This window comes from Dipteris shenzhenensis, chromosome 2 (genome assembly GCF_047967505.1).
Source record: "Dipteris shenzhenensis isolate YYH24624 ecotype China chromosome 2, Dip_SZ_1.0, whole genome shotgun sequence".
Lineage (NCBI taxonomy): Eukaryota > Viridiplantae > Streptophyta > Polypodiopsida > Gleicheniales > Dipteridaceae > Dipteris > Dipteris shenzhenensis.
Genome location: NC_141597.1, coordinates 4,601,871 through 4,614,812, shown reverse-complemented (window position 1 = coordinate 4,614,812; position 12,942 = coordinate 4,601,871). Strand labels below are relative to the sequence as shown.

The following is a 12,942-nucleotide window of genomic DNA, read 5'->3' as shown; positions in this document are numbered from 1 at the left end:
TCTGGTCGGGTATAAACCACGGGTATAAACCAGGCCTGATCAGGGCTGGTCAAAGCCAGCTAACCAGGGTCAGGGGGCAGCCAACCAGCTTGGGCCCCACAGACTGGCAGGTCGGCTGGTAGGTGCTGCCTGGGTTGGTCCACTTTGGGGACGCCATAAAAGGAGCCCATTGGGGTCTTACAATCCATCCATTGGAGGCACCACTTTAGGAGCACATACCAGCTAGACTTGGGACTTCATCCAAGGTACTTGGAGGAGCATAGAAGGAGGCTGATTCCTGCAGAAGTTTTCGTCCAAGTTGCAGCTTGCTGGTATTGCAATAATTCTTTCTATCTTAAATGGTGCGTTGCCCTATCAACTAGATTTAGATGCTCGTTTGGGAGAGACTAAAATGAAATCGTTTAGACTTCACAAGCAATTGTAGCTTGATTGAAGTGATTTTGGACTACTTTTTGATTAGCTTTCTCCTTTAGTGCTAGCCTTCATCATGGCTGAGTCTACCCTTCACCTCCGGAGTGCCGACAGAAACTTAGTACGAAGACTTTGTATAAATGGATGCTCAAGTATGTGTGGGTGTGTGGATTTGTATGTGTGAGAGCATATTTTTATAGTATGGTCTACCCCCACTATTGGGCGTTGATGATGTCAGTGTGGGGATGTCATAGTAGCTAGTCCCTGCTATGCGTGATGGAGTTTACGGTTTTCAATCTTATGAGTGACTATTGTGAGATTGAAACTGCACTATATTGTGTTTTTAGAGGATGAGTTTGGGAATCTTCCTTGATTCATCTAGATATATGATTCCTGCAGACAAAGACCTTGGAAGAAGTATTCATCCTAGGCTGACATTCAGGGCAGCAAGGATGGATCGAAGGGGGAGCTTGGTCCTTACCACTTGCTGTGCAACCAAGGTCAAGCACTGCCTTACCAGTGATTGCTGTCCAGGAGGATCAGCTCGAAGGTGTGTTTGTGGGGCATGAAGCTCGCCTAAGCTTATAGGGAGCACGCAGGCCGAGTGTTTTGAGGGTGCCACGGAGGTACAAGAACAACTGTTGGTTGTGCATAGGATTCCACACCTAGGTAGCACTCTTTTACTAGAGGGTGGGACAATGGGCATACATTTTGTATTGTGAAGTTTTCGTCCAAGTTGCGGCCTGTTGGTATTGCGATAATTCTTTCTATCTTAAATGGTGCGTTGCCCTATCAGCTAGATTTAGATTTAGATGCTCGTTTGGGAGAGACTAAAATGAAATCGTTTAGACTTCAGAAGCAGTTGTAGCTTGAATGAAGAGATTTGGACTACTTTTTGATTAGCCTTCTCCTTTAGTGCTAGCCTTTGTCATGGCTGAGTTTGCCCTTCACCTCCGGAGTGCCGACATAAACTCAGTACGAAGACTTTGTATAAATGGATGCTCAAGTATGTGTGGGTGTGTGGATTTGTATGTGTGAGAGTATACTTTTATACTATGGTCTACACCCACTGTTGGGCGTTGATGATGTCAGTGGGGATGTCATAGTAGCTAGTCCTTGCTATGCGTGATGGAGTTTATGGTTTTCAATCTTATGAGTGACTCTCGTGAGATTGAAACTGCACTATGTTGTGTTTTTAGAGGATGTGAGTCTGGGAATTTTCTTGGATTCATCTAGGTATATATATTTTGTATTGTGTCTGTTGTAGAGGGAAATATAAATTTTTTTGGCTCTACATCTCTCTTGTGCATTGCTCACTTACTTCTTGCACATGTATGTTCAATACACATAAGGAAAGAAGTTTTAGATTCCATATGACCCCTGTGTTAATTTCTGGGATGCTCTGATAGTGTTTCCACTGCACATACCCTCTGTTCCGGCGTTCAATTTTCTAGCACGGTGTCAGAGCATTGATGGAAGTGACGGAGGCTCAGGTTCAGACAGGTGTACGACTTCCTAACTTTATCTCTTCTCATTGTCATTGCCACGAGATATGCTATTCCTAATTTTGGGGAAACAGACAAGTTGGATGGGACCAATTATACATTGTGGAAGATGAAGGTCCGGAGCCATTTGGTGTTGAGGGAGACATGGGATATTGCGAGGGGTGTTAATGCCTTAGTCAAACCATGACTCCAGCCATTGCGATCGCACCGGCATTTACTGTACCGGTATATGCTATTTTAGTGAGACCTTGGCAGATGCGTGATGTGGAGGCCTTGGCCATTGCCAATGTTGGCCATTATCGTTGGCATTATGGCAGATGTGGTACTTCCTCACTTTCAGATGGCAGACACTTTCTTTGTTGTGCGGACCACACTGAAGGACATGTACAAGCTGAGCAACGATGAGAGGATTTTTGACCTCGAGACAGAGCTCTATGGCATGAGCATGGATGAGAGAGATTCAGTACAACATCACATCAAAAGATGAAGGTGGTGAGGGATCAACAACAATTGGTCAAAGGACGTATTCGACCAGGATGGCTAGGCTATTGCTTGGCATGCTTCCAAAGAGGTAAAATAGTTTCGTTACTACTTTGGTTGTAGGCCAGAGGATGGACTAGGACATTCAAGGTCTTGCTGCTCCTTCTTTTCTCTTCCTCCAGGGCTTCAGAGATGATCTCTTTCTTGGGGCCTGCTGCACCCTTTTTAACCACATTCTTCCATTCTAGTATATCTGCGTTACCTTTAGTGATTTGCTGTGTGAGCTCAGCATGCTTCCCTTGTATGGTCGTCTGTAGCGCTGCCATCTCCTTCTTAAGCTTCTCATTCTTGGCTCTCATCTCTTCCATTGCCTTGCACGTACCTTCTGGTACCCTCTGCATATCCCTCAATTGCTGTAATTATGTCCCCATGGCCTGCATTTTGTCCTTGAGGTTGACCTTCTCATCTTCCCATGTCTCCTCCTTTTCCCATTTGTTCTTCTTCCCTTTCTCCTTCCGCCATTCTTCTTGCATATGCCCCCCTTGCTTCTTGATTTCATTTAGGGTCTTGTCAATATGTGTCTTTTCTGCCATCAATGCCACATTAGTGGTTTCGAGGCTATCGACCTTTTCGATCAAGGCCAAGCAAATTTTGCTGAGGTGGGTCAATACCTCAGAGGTATTCTTGTATCCTTGGGGGGTGTTCTTGCCATGTACACTTGCATTGCACTTTCGAGAGCCTTAACATAGCTCCGTGTCTTCATGTTTCGATAGTTGATTTGCTGGTCTTTTTTTTTTGCCCTGACCTCTGAGTTTCTTTCTGTGCAGTTTGCTGGTGGAGTGGAGGCAGCAGCTCACGGGGGGCCTGGGGCACTTTCTTGACCTCCGGGTTCAGTTCGAGGGGGCTTCTATGCTTTGTCACAGGTCGGGGGACCTGCGTGCCCCTGGTATTAAAATTCGGGGGCCTTTATTGGCCCTGGTGCAAGCCACGATAGGCCATCGGGCCTTTGCTGAGTTATATTGTGTAGGTAGAGCAGTTGCTAAGTTGCTGTGGTAGGCGAGTGGTGGGGTAGGTAGGCGTGGGCTATAGGAGGTGGCACAACAGGTTGGGCTAGGGAGGCAGGGCTAGGGGCTGGGGGCGGGGCTAGTTATTGAGGCGGAGAGACTAGGAGCTGAGACGGAGAGGCTAGAGGCTGAGAGGCGGGGCTAAAGGAGGTGGCGCAGCAGGCTAGGCTAGGGAGGCGGGGCTAGGGGCTGAGTGGCGGGGGGCAAGAGCAGCAATACGGGGAGCAAGAGCAGCATGGTGAGGAGCTGCTAGGCGGAGAGAGAGAGAGTAGCATGGCGGGGAGCCTGCCAGAGGAAATCGTCACCAGTCAGGGCCAGTACCAATGCATCTAGGGCCTGCCAAAGGAAAACACATCAGATCTAGAGTCTGTTGCAGATTGCGATTTTTGCCAGGGTGTCTTCTGCAAATTGTGATTCTGTTTCCAGGTCCTCCGGGCTGTGCGAGGTGACTGCGTCTTGTTATGGTCCTGTTTCCAGGTGTTTCTAGGTTGCTATAGGAATTGCGATATGTTTTCAGGAGTTTCCAAGCTTTCCCAGGGAAATTGCGATTTGTTTCTAGGTTGTCCAGGCTGTGCAGGGAAGATTGCGATTTGATTTCTAGAGGCTTCTGGGCTGTGCCAGCTGATTTTAGTAACGTTTCAAGCGTGAGTGTTCGCTTCTAAGCTGCTTGTGGGGCTGTGCCAGAGTAGAATCAGCTTATCTCCGCAGGATCTAGGGTTTTCCAGCCAGGGTGACCTTTCTTTTGTGGATTTCGGGTAGAAGAAGGCTTGTCTTTGCCTACTTTTGCTGCTCCCTGATTGGTTGCTGGCTAGTTATTGCGTTTGGGTTTCTTTCCTCGCGAAGAAGGATTGATTTATGCTGTTGGGCAGTGGCCATGGAGGCTATAGATTGAGGCAATCCGCTGGGAAGTGTTTGGTTGTTTGATTGCACCAGAGTTCAGCTGCTGAGGGCTTTGTCTTGCAGTTGTTCAGGCGTGTGTGGGCTGGTTGGGCACTTGGTTGTGCGATTGTAGGAGTGGTTCAGACAGTGGATGCTATTGGGGTCTCTGTTGCATGCTTTGGTTGGTTGAAGATACATGCTTGCCTATTGATTGGATGCCGTTCACTGTTTGAAGTTGAGCAGGGAATTACAAGGTGGGCTGGACGGGGAGCCTGCAGGCATTGGTTTGCTTGTGGTGCAGCTTCCCAGAGACTTTTGTAATCAGCCGCTTGGCTTCAAATGAATGTTAAATAAATACGGCAAGGGGCGCCAACATTTGGGGCCAATCGGTGTCCTTGTTTCTGAGTAGGAGTGCTCTAGCTCCCCTGTGATTTGTTTTGTGGTGCATATTTACACATCTATCTTTGGCTTGGGTAGGACTCTTGGTGTAGGCTGTCCGATCTGTCTCAAAAGTGTCTCTCTATGTTGTCACATCTCCATCAAATGAAGACCGACACAGCTCTGGTCCTGGAAGTGGATCAAGCGAGATAGTGGTCCAAAGCCGGGTCCCTCATGTTTGAGGCAATGGTACCGCCCTCGAATCTCATAGTATGCCCTACATATGTGTAGAGAATGCTCCTCCATCTTCACCTCCCCTAGTATGCAAAGTTTGCATATCCACTGCTCCCTCGGTATGCCATCAACTCTACCTGCTTTTATCTCCAATTGATGGGATAAGACTATCGTCTGTCCGATGGCAATTCTCATCGAATGTGAGACGCGTTTGTCCTCTAGGTATGATAGTTTGATGACCAATTTGTCCTTTGATATCTTGAGGAAGTGGTCGCGATAGAATCGGATCTTGGTGGGGAACTTTTGGTCCCCTCCCCAAGTCCATGTCGTGCAGAGCTGTAATGGATCCAACTGCATGATACGGTTGATCTCATCTCATAGGATCAGAGAGGACGGGGCATCCAAGTTGTACTGAAAGGGCGGGAGTCAACTCATCTGGATCCCTTGGCTATGAAACCATCTGGAGACTCATGCATACCAAGATGTGTTGACCCCCATCGTGATGACTCTAGTGCTAGTCTTGGAAATCTCCAGCTAGGCAGAGCCCAAACCCTATGGATATATGTCACTGTCTGAAAGATAGCATCAATCTAGAGTTGATCTCGCCTCCTCAATGATGGCCCGCAAAGTGAAGATGTGATCTAGAGTAGAGTGCCGTCTCCTGACCAGGCCTTCCCTAAAGCTCGCTGCCCATGTATTTCTGCTATCAAAATTACGGAACGGTTTCGTTCAAATTGTACGAAATGTGTTTCAGTAAATGTTTTGGTAACATTATAGTTGTAGATGCTAAACGAAGAGAGAGAGAGAGAGTGTGCAGTACAGGACGAGTCGAAGAAGAAGTCACATCAACTTAGATAGATAAGGTTCCTAAACACAAGTACAAAGTACTTGTATCTAGGCCTAGGACTAAGTGTCCTAGGTGTCACATAGGACTAAGTGTCCTACGTGGCATAGTAAGCACTAACACAATAAGTGCCTACACTTATGCCTACAAGGCACATACCATGGCCTATAGGGCATCACTAGAACCACCAAAAGATGGCCTACAATAGTCAGAGGGAAAGTCATAGGAAAGCAATCAAGCCAAACACAAAGTACCAAAAGTTAAAGAACCCGAGTAGGATCTATGCCTGAGAACCACTTTGACCGCTTTGACGAGTTGGCTGTCATGAGAGTGAAACCATTTGGTGGCTCGTGCGTACAAGTACTTCTCATCCCCTTAGCTTCAAGCTGCATGGACAATGAGAGAGCCCTCCATGGTTATCTTTGGCTGCACATGCTGGGTTACAATCTAGCTCAGTCTTTACTAGATTTATATCCCGACGTCGAGAGTTCTTTTTTTTCAGGTTCACTTATCTCAACATAGATTTATATCAGGGAACGGCAAAAGCAGGCTGTGTGTAGGGGCGTTCATGCAAACTCTACAAGATTGATTTCATATGGAGTGCATCTCTTCCTTTGTTTCATGTGTGAGAGCATCATGACCTGTAACCTTTCATATCCAACCGAGTGATCCTCATCCTCTTTGAGTCCAGCTGCCATTCTTCTTTCGCAACTCCTGGTCCCTCTTTCAGCCCCTTGGCTTCCCTCAGCCCTCCAGTCACCTCCTCGTTGGTCACTCTCGTCACATACTTCTTGCTCTCTCTTACAATGACCTTGAATAACAACTAAAAAAAGGCATATTGAAGTGTCTTTTATGATCAACTATACAATATTGAGTGGAGAGTGCGGTTGGCGTAAGTGACTAGAGACATATATTTCCCTACAAGTGGAGAAATAGTAGATCTTAAACATTCCAGGAAGCCAAGTCAAGGATTTTGAAACATGTGGTTTGGCAACATAAAGCTCATATCAAGGAAACAGGATGCACCCTTGTATCATAGTTACCGCGGAACGGGAACGTTTCGGGAACGTCGGATGCTAGAACGGGAGCAGATCGGGAACGTCGGGGAACGCCACGTCATATGACATGTCAGCATATGACATAAAATGACAAAACATTTAAAATATCCAAGATTAAACTTTAAAGTCTTAAACATTGAAAATTTAAAGACTCCAGAGTCCAGACTCCAAATTGAAACTGAAAAGAAAGTACATTGCATGAGGATATATAATAGCTGAAAATACAAAAAGCTGGCTGCTGAGTACAATGTACATATGACAAAAGTATTAAGTATGACAAGTACAAAACTAGCCTCAAGGGCCAAGGTAACTGGTGAGTCAAAGACTAGTCATCAGCAAGTGGGATCTCATCCTCTTGTCCAGGCTGTCCCTCAATCTGCTCATCCTCATGCTACTCCACATCATCCTCTCCCTCTGGCTGATCCTCACCATCATTGTCATCAAGATCAAGGGAAAATCCAATAAATGGCTTTGGAGTACACTCAGCCTTGAACTTGTTAAGCAAACGCAAGTTCGCATTAACAAATACAAGGTCATTTGCCTTCTGGACACCAAGCCTGTTCCTCTTCTTGCTTGCAATGTTCCCGAAACTGCTCCATAAGCGCTCACAGGGCGAGGAGCTAGCACCCTGGCTAAGCACTCGAATGGCCAATCTTTGCAGCAATGGTGTATCTGCCCCATAATCCTCCCACCACCTTGCACTGGATATCTTGAACCTATCATTTTGTGCATCTTGCAAACCGAAGAGGCCTCTCTTTTGTCGATAGAAGGAAAGGTCTTCACGAACCCTCCTCCTATCATCTCCACTGGGTACAAGCCTCCTCAAGATATCCTCCCAACCCTGCACAACCTCTGCATCTGTCTCTTGTCCTTTACCTTGAAATTCTGGATCCACCACAAATGCAGCAGCCTCTAATGCAGAGTGATACTCTGTCCACCTCCCTGTTGCAAGACGAGATAGCTCTTGTCTCCTACCCCCATCCAAAGTTTGTAGAGACTCTAGAGATAGGATTTCCTCAATCATCCTGTCTATCCCCTCGTACACCTTGCCAATGCAAGGCTCATCTCCATCAAGAGGCCTCAACATGAGAATGATTGGCCGCACAACCTGCAACAATGCCTCAACAGTGTCCCAAAAAGTGTCATCAAGAACTATGGACCTACATCGAATACTTGCCACTGAGGTGCGCTCTCACCATGCATCCCACTCCTCACAAACTACAAGCTGCCTCAAATGATTCTTCACTTCAAAAAGACGCTTTAGCATAATGAAATTATATGCAAAGCGTGTTTCTGAATACTTAAAGAGATCCTTTGGGGATCTCTGTCGAAATACAGCCAAAATGTAGTGGTGGCGAGTGATAAATGAAACAATGTGATTGACCATTTCAATAAAAGGCTCCACCCACTGCATCTTACTAATATCTTTGAGGAGATTGTTGAGCCCATGTGACATGCAAGGAGTGAAGCAAATATGTGGGTACCTATCCTCAATGATCCTCCCTGCTGCCCTGTTTGAGTTCTCTCCATCAGAAACAAACTGGATGACATTATTGGGACCCACATAATCAATGGCTTCACTCCAAATATTTGCCAATCTCTCTGCAGTTTTGCCCGCCTCTGAATTGTCAATAGCTTTAATAAAAAAGCTACATCCTCTGGAGTATGCAAGGATACCCTGAATGGAGTGGCTCCTACTATCACTCCAACCATCACCCATGATAGTGATGCCACATCTACGCCATACATCCTGAATGGGTCCCAAGGCATCCTCTATGGCCGTCCTCTCTGTGGCTAGAAGTGTAGTGCGCAATGCCTCGGATGAGGGTGGAGCATAGCCAAGTCCGAAAGAAGCAATCTCCTTCACCATATCTGCAAAGTATGGGTTGCGGGACTTTACCAATGGAACATCTGCAGCATAAAAAAACCATGCCACTGCTGCATCTACTTTTGCCCTCCTCCAAGGGTGCCATGATGCCACAAGACTAGCCTGCACTGGACCTCGTGAAGCCTGGGTCTGGGAAGCATTTGTTCCATGCGCGGATGGCTATGGAGCAGCCCCAAATAATGGGGTAGATGCACTCGCTGAAGATGCCGCGCCTGTAGGTGCAGCTGATGATGATGTACCTAGAGGATCAAGAACAGAGGGCCGACTCCTTGCTGCATCAAGTCTATCTGCAAGTGCCTACAATCATATGATATCTGCTCCTGACACTGTAGGGAAAACAGAAATGCCTTTGCCTCTAACCCCCAACAAATGGGCTCGCACACGATCCGTTTCTCCACTCTTAATGGAACCACAAAAGTGGCGCTTCCACTTGCGTGACCCTCCTCTTGCACTATCATATCTGGACACAAGATCCACCTCATTCCACCAAGGGGATCTGTTTTCTGCATCTATGCCACGAGGAGGTGCCATTGAAATTGATAAATGGCTGAAAATAAAAAAAACAATCAAAATGCCCTTGCATGAGACATAACTAAAGTGTCCACTAAGTATTAAAAAATGCAGCAAACTAGAATATCCAAATTCCAATGTTCATTGCGTCAAATTTTAAATTTTACCTGCTCAAGAGTCAAGTGCCAACCAAGCAAGAGAAGGGGGCAGCCAAGAGGACTTAGGCAGCAGGGACAGCAGGGACAGCAAAGTAGGAAGGCAGCAGGCTCAGCAAACGAGCCAAAAAACAGTCGCAGCAGCTTATCTAATCGCCACCGCCGCCGTTGCGCAGGAGCACACAGGCTGGAACGCCCGGGACGGGCGTTCCGCCCTACGTTCCGGCACATTCTGCCGATTTCGCACGTTCTGCTCCCGTTTCGCCCGTTCTGGGCACGCTTGCAGCTCCGGACCGGCGTTCCGGCGTTCCAGGAAGGCGGAACGCCGTTCCGCGGTAACTATGGTGAGGATGAGAGGACGGTAAGCGGCTAGGTGAACGGAGCAAGAAACTAAAGTTGTAGGTCTAAGGGCCCTTTGTCCCATGTGAAACTAAGTGTACACTCATAAATTAAATATGCAATACTGATGTGTTTCGTAAAGCAACACATGGTCTTGTGCCTTCAAATAAATTGTGCTTTTCTTTAAAAAAAAGGAACCTTCTATATTATGCTTTGAAATTTAATACAAGATCAAATATTTGTGGGGGTGCTGACAACAAAAAGATTGGATGTGAATGTATGAAACTCTATGAGTGACTCACTTGTCTCTCTCTAGTCTTCTAGAGCAGAATAACTCTGCAAAACTATGCACTGCAATAAAATTTGGATTTTTTCCTTTAGGTTTTGGTAGATCTTTGCAAAGAGTTTGAGTTGTATACCTCCTGGCTTTTGTTTCAGGTTGGTTAGGCCTAGCTTGCCCATGTGTATTGTTCGGAAGAAATGTCCAAAGAATGAAGGAGCACATACCATGGACTACACCTTGCACATGCCATGCTGTTTTTGTTGAAGGTGGATTGGCACTAGGAGCAGCAACTTTGGCATTTCATGGGATGGATCCACGTACTGCTTTCCTGATAGGAGAAGGATTGCTGTTTGCTTGGTGGATGTGTGGCATATATACGGGTCTCTTCAGACAAGAGCTGCAAAAGAAATACCATTTGCAGGTACGTTTCAAGCTGGCAGACGCAAATTACATATAGCAGTAGGTAATCTCCACTTACTCTCCTTTCTTCTGATATTCGTCTGGAATGGATTCTAATATTCAAAATGCAGCAGCCATTTGTGATATTGGTAGAGTGTTATGAATCACAATAAGCCTTTTCTTTAAGCCCATTGGTTGCATCTTAAAGTTTAATAGTCTTGATTGAATAGATGAGTGTGGCTAAAAAGTTGATAGGAACGTCATGTCTGTGCTGCAGAATTCTCCATGTGATCCATGTCTAGTGCATTGCTGCATGCATTGGTGTGCTATATGTCAGGAGCACCGAGAAATGCAGGGGAGACTTTCTGATGATGTGGTCATGCCCATGACCATCATAAATCCACCTGCACCTCAAGAAATGCATGTGCCTGGAAGTCCAAAATTGGACACTGCGAATGGGAAAGAAGGCGACATTACAGTTGAGGTACAAGCTCCTTGAAATGCAAAATGTAATTGAAAATGCAGGATTCGGATTTGAATATCTATATCCAATGCTACGGTCAATTTGTTGAATGGGGGAATGTTGGATTCTCAAAGCTGAATTGTTGGCCACTCAGCTTGTACTTTTTTGCGAACTCGAGTGGGGTATATTTGGTCATGCTTTAAATTGTGAATTCGTCATAGATTTTATGAAAAGAAAAGGGCAGTGGATGTGCAGAGGGCAAATGGTGTTTTGAAGGATCCAAAAACAAGAAATAATAGAGGGTATGCCATATGTATACCTTGAGCATTTTATACCAATCATGGTTTGGATGCCAATCATGGGTTTCCAAACCACTTAGCTTTTGTCTTTTGTGAAGCTTCACAGTGATCAAGCATACCTACTTGAAGGTTGGAGCTTTTGTATGGTCTTTGACAGATGATAACACATTTTTAAACATCGAACTAGTGCTTTGTCATTGCTCCCATCATCCCCTTCTTGGTTTTCCAGAATTTCCTCTTCATAAAATTTCAAGTCAAAAAGTCTAAAATCAGGAAAATCCATCATGTGTTTCCACAGTTTTTGAACATTGATAACATTGGCTCCAGTGCTAAGTCTTTCAATATGGTAGTGCATGCCAATTTTAGAGTGTTACCATCCCTTTCATTGATTTGGTAGAAGATGTGTAATATTTCAGCCACCATGCGTATGTCATTGAGATTAGTGGTACGTCACTAAATTAGCTCTTCTATTGTACTGAGAATCTTTAATTGAGCTTCTAATAGTCCTCCACAATGTAAGAGCAAATATCCATGATTGGATAATCATTTGTTTGGAAGTGCTTTGTAATAGTTCGGTTAATAGCCATGATGGTGGCGCACTATAATAATCTATCACCTAGAAGAAGAAATGCAATAAGGGATTAGGCAACTTTGTGATGGAGTGTCTATAATTGTGAAAGCCTATGGTTTGGTTATGGCGAGGCATGAAACTAAAGGGCTTGACAATGCTAAGACCTAGGGGATATGAAGATTGTGGGAGAGAGGGAAGGAGTCTCACTTGAGGCTTTCTCACAATCACAATGGGGGAATACACACAAAGGTGGAGGCTGAAAACAGTTTTCCTCTTCTTAGTTGTGAAAGCCAAAAGAACTCTAGTACAAAGAAATAGAACCCTATATGTGGGTCTCAAACCAAACTCAACTAACTAAGGTGGCATACTAACTGAGCCACAAACTAGAGTAGATAAGGATAGCTGTCATCCAGCTATTATTCGTGGGCGGTGTACCAATCGCATCTTCAGCTGACAGGTCGGTGACATAAATGCACAACAGTCACCCTGGCATATCGCGAGTGGAGCTCGATATCTCAACACTCCCCCTCGAGCTCAATCCCAATTTCTGCACACCAAGCAGGTCTGTGAACTTGCGCAGCTTCTCTGCGCCCAATGCTTTCGTGAAGATGTCAGCTACCTGATCCTCTGTGCTGACATAAACTAGATCAATGAGACCTAGTAAAACCTTCTCCCGCACATAGTGATAATGCACCTCAATGTGCTTTGTTCTGGCATGAAAGACTGGGTTCTTTGCCAAATGTATACTACTCATGTTGTCACAATAAATGACAACTGGCCCATCTGTAGACTGATGCATATCATAGAGTAGCTTATGTAACCAAGCTACCTCACATGCAGCCATTGCTGTACCCCTGTACTCAGCCTCTGTGCTCGACAAGACAACTGTAGGCTGTTTCTTGCTGCTCCAAGTGACTGCAGCACTCCCAAAAGAGAACACATATCCAGTGGTAGATCGTCTATCAGAAATGCTACCAGTCCAATCAACATCAGTGTATCCATGCAACTGTATCTGAACCCCAGCCTCATAAAATAGTCCATACTGCAATGTGGACTTCACATACCTGAGTATGCGTCTAGCCGCATCCAAATGCGGTTTCCTTGGAGCCTGCATAAACTGACTTACCAACCCAACAGCATAGCTCAAATCTGGCCTGGTAATAGTCATGTAAATCAAACTTC

At 45.5% G+C, this 12,942-nt stretch overlaps 1 protein-coding gene and 1 pseudogene across 1 annotated transcript in view; one reads left to right on the top strand and one right to left on the bottom strand.

Moving 5' to 3' along the window:
• The window catches only part of LOC147904260 (cell number regulator 6-like), a 56,432-nt gene extending 45,046 nt beyond the window's left edge, over positions 1-11,386 (top strand). The window contains exons 3-4 of the mRNA XM_087393801.1: positions 10,184-10,449; positions 10,705-11,386. Of these exons, the coding sequence (XP_087249927.1) occupies positions 10,184-10,449; positions 10,705-10,926 (488 nt within the window). The 3' untranslated portion in view covers positions 10,927-11,386. The remainder of the gene's footprint in view (positions 1-10,183; positions 10,450-10,704) is intronic.
• Positions 7,070-8,588, bottom strand: LOC147904261 (uncharacterized; annotated as a pseudogene).
• Positions 11,387-12,942: the final 1,556 nt, after the last annotated feature.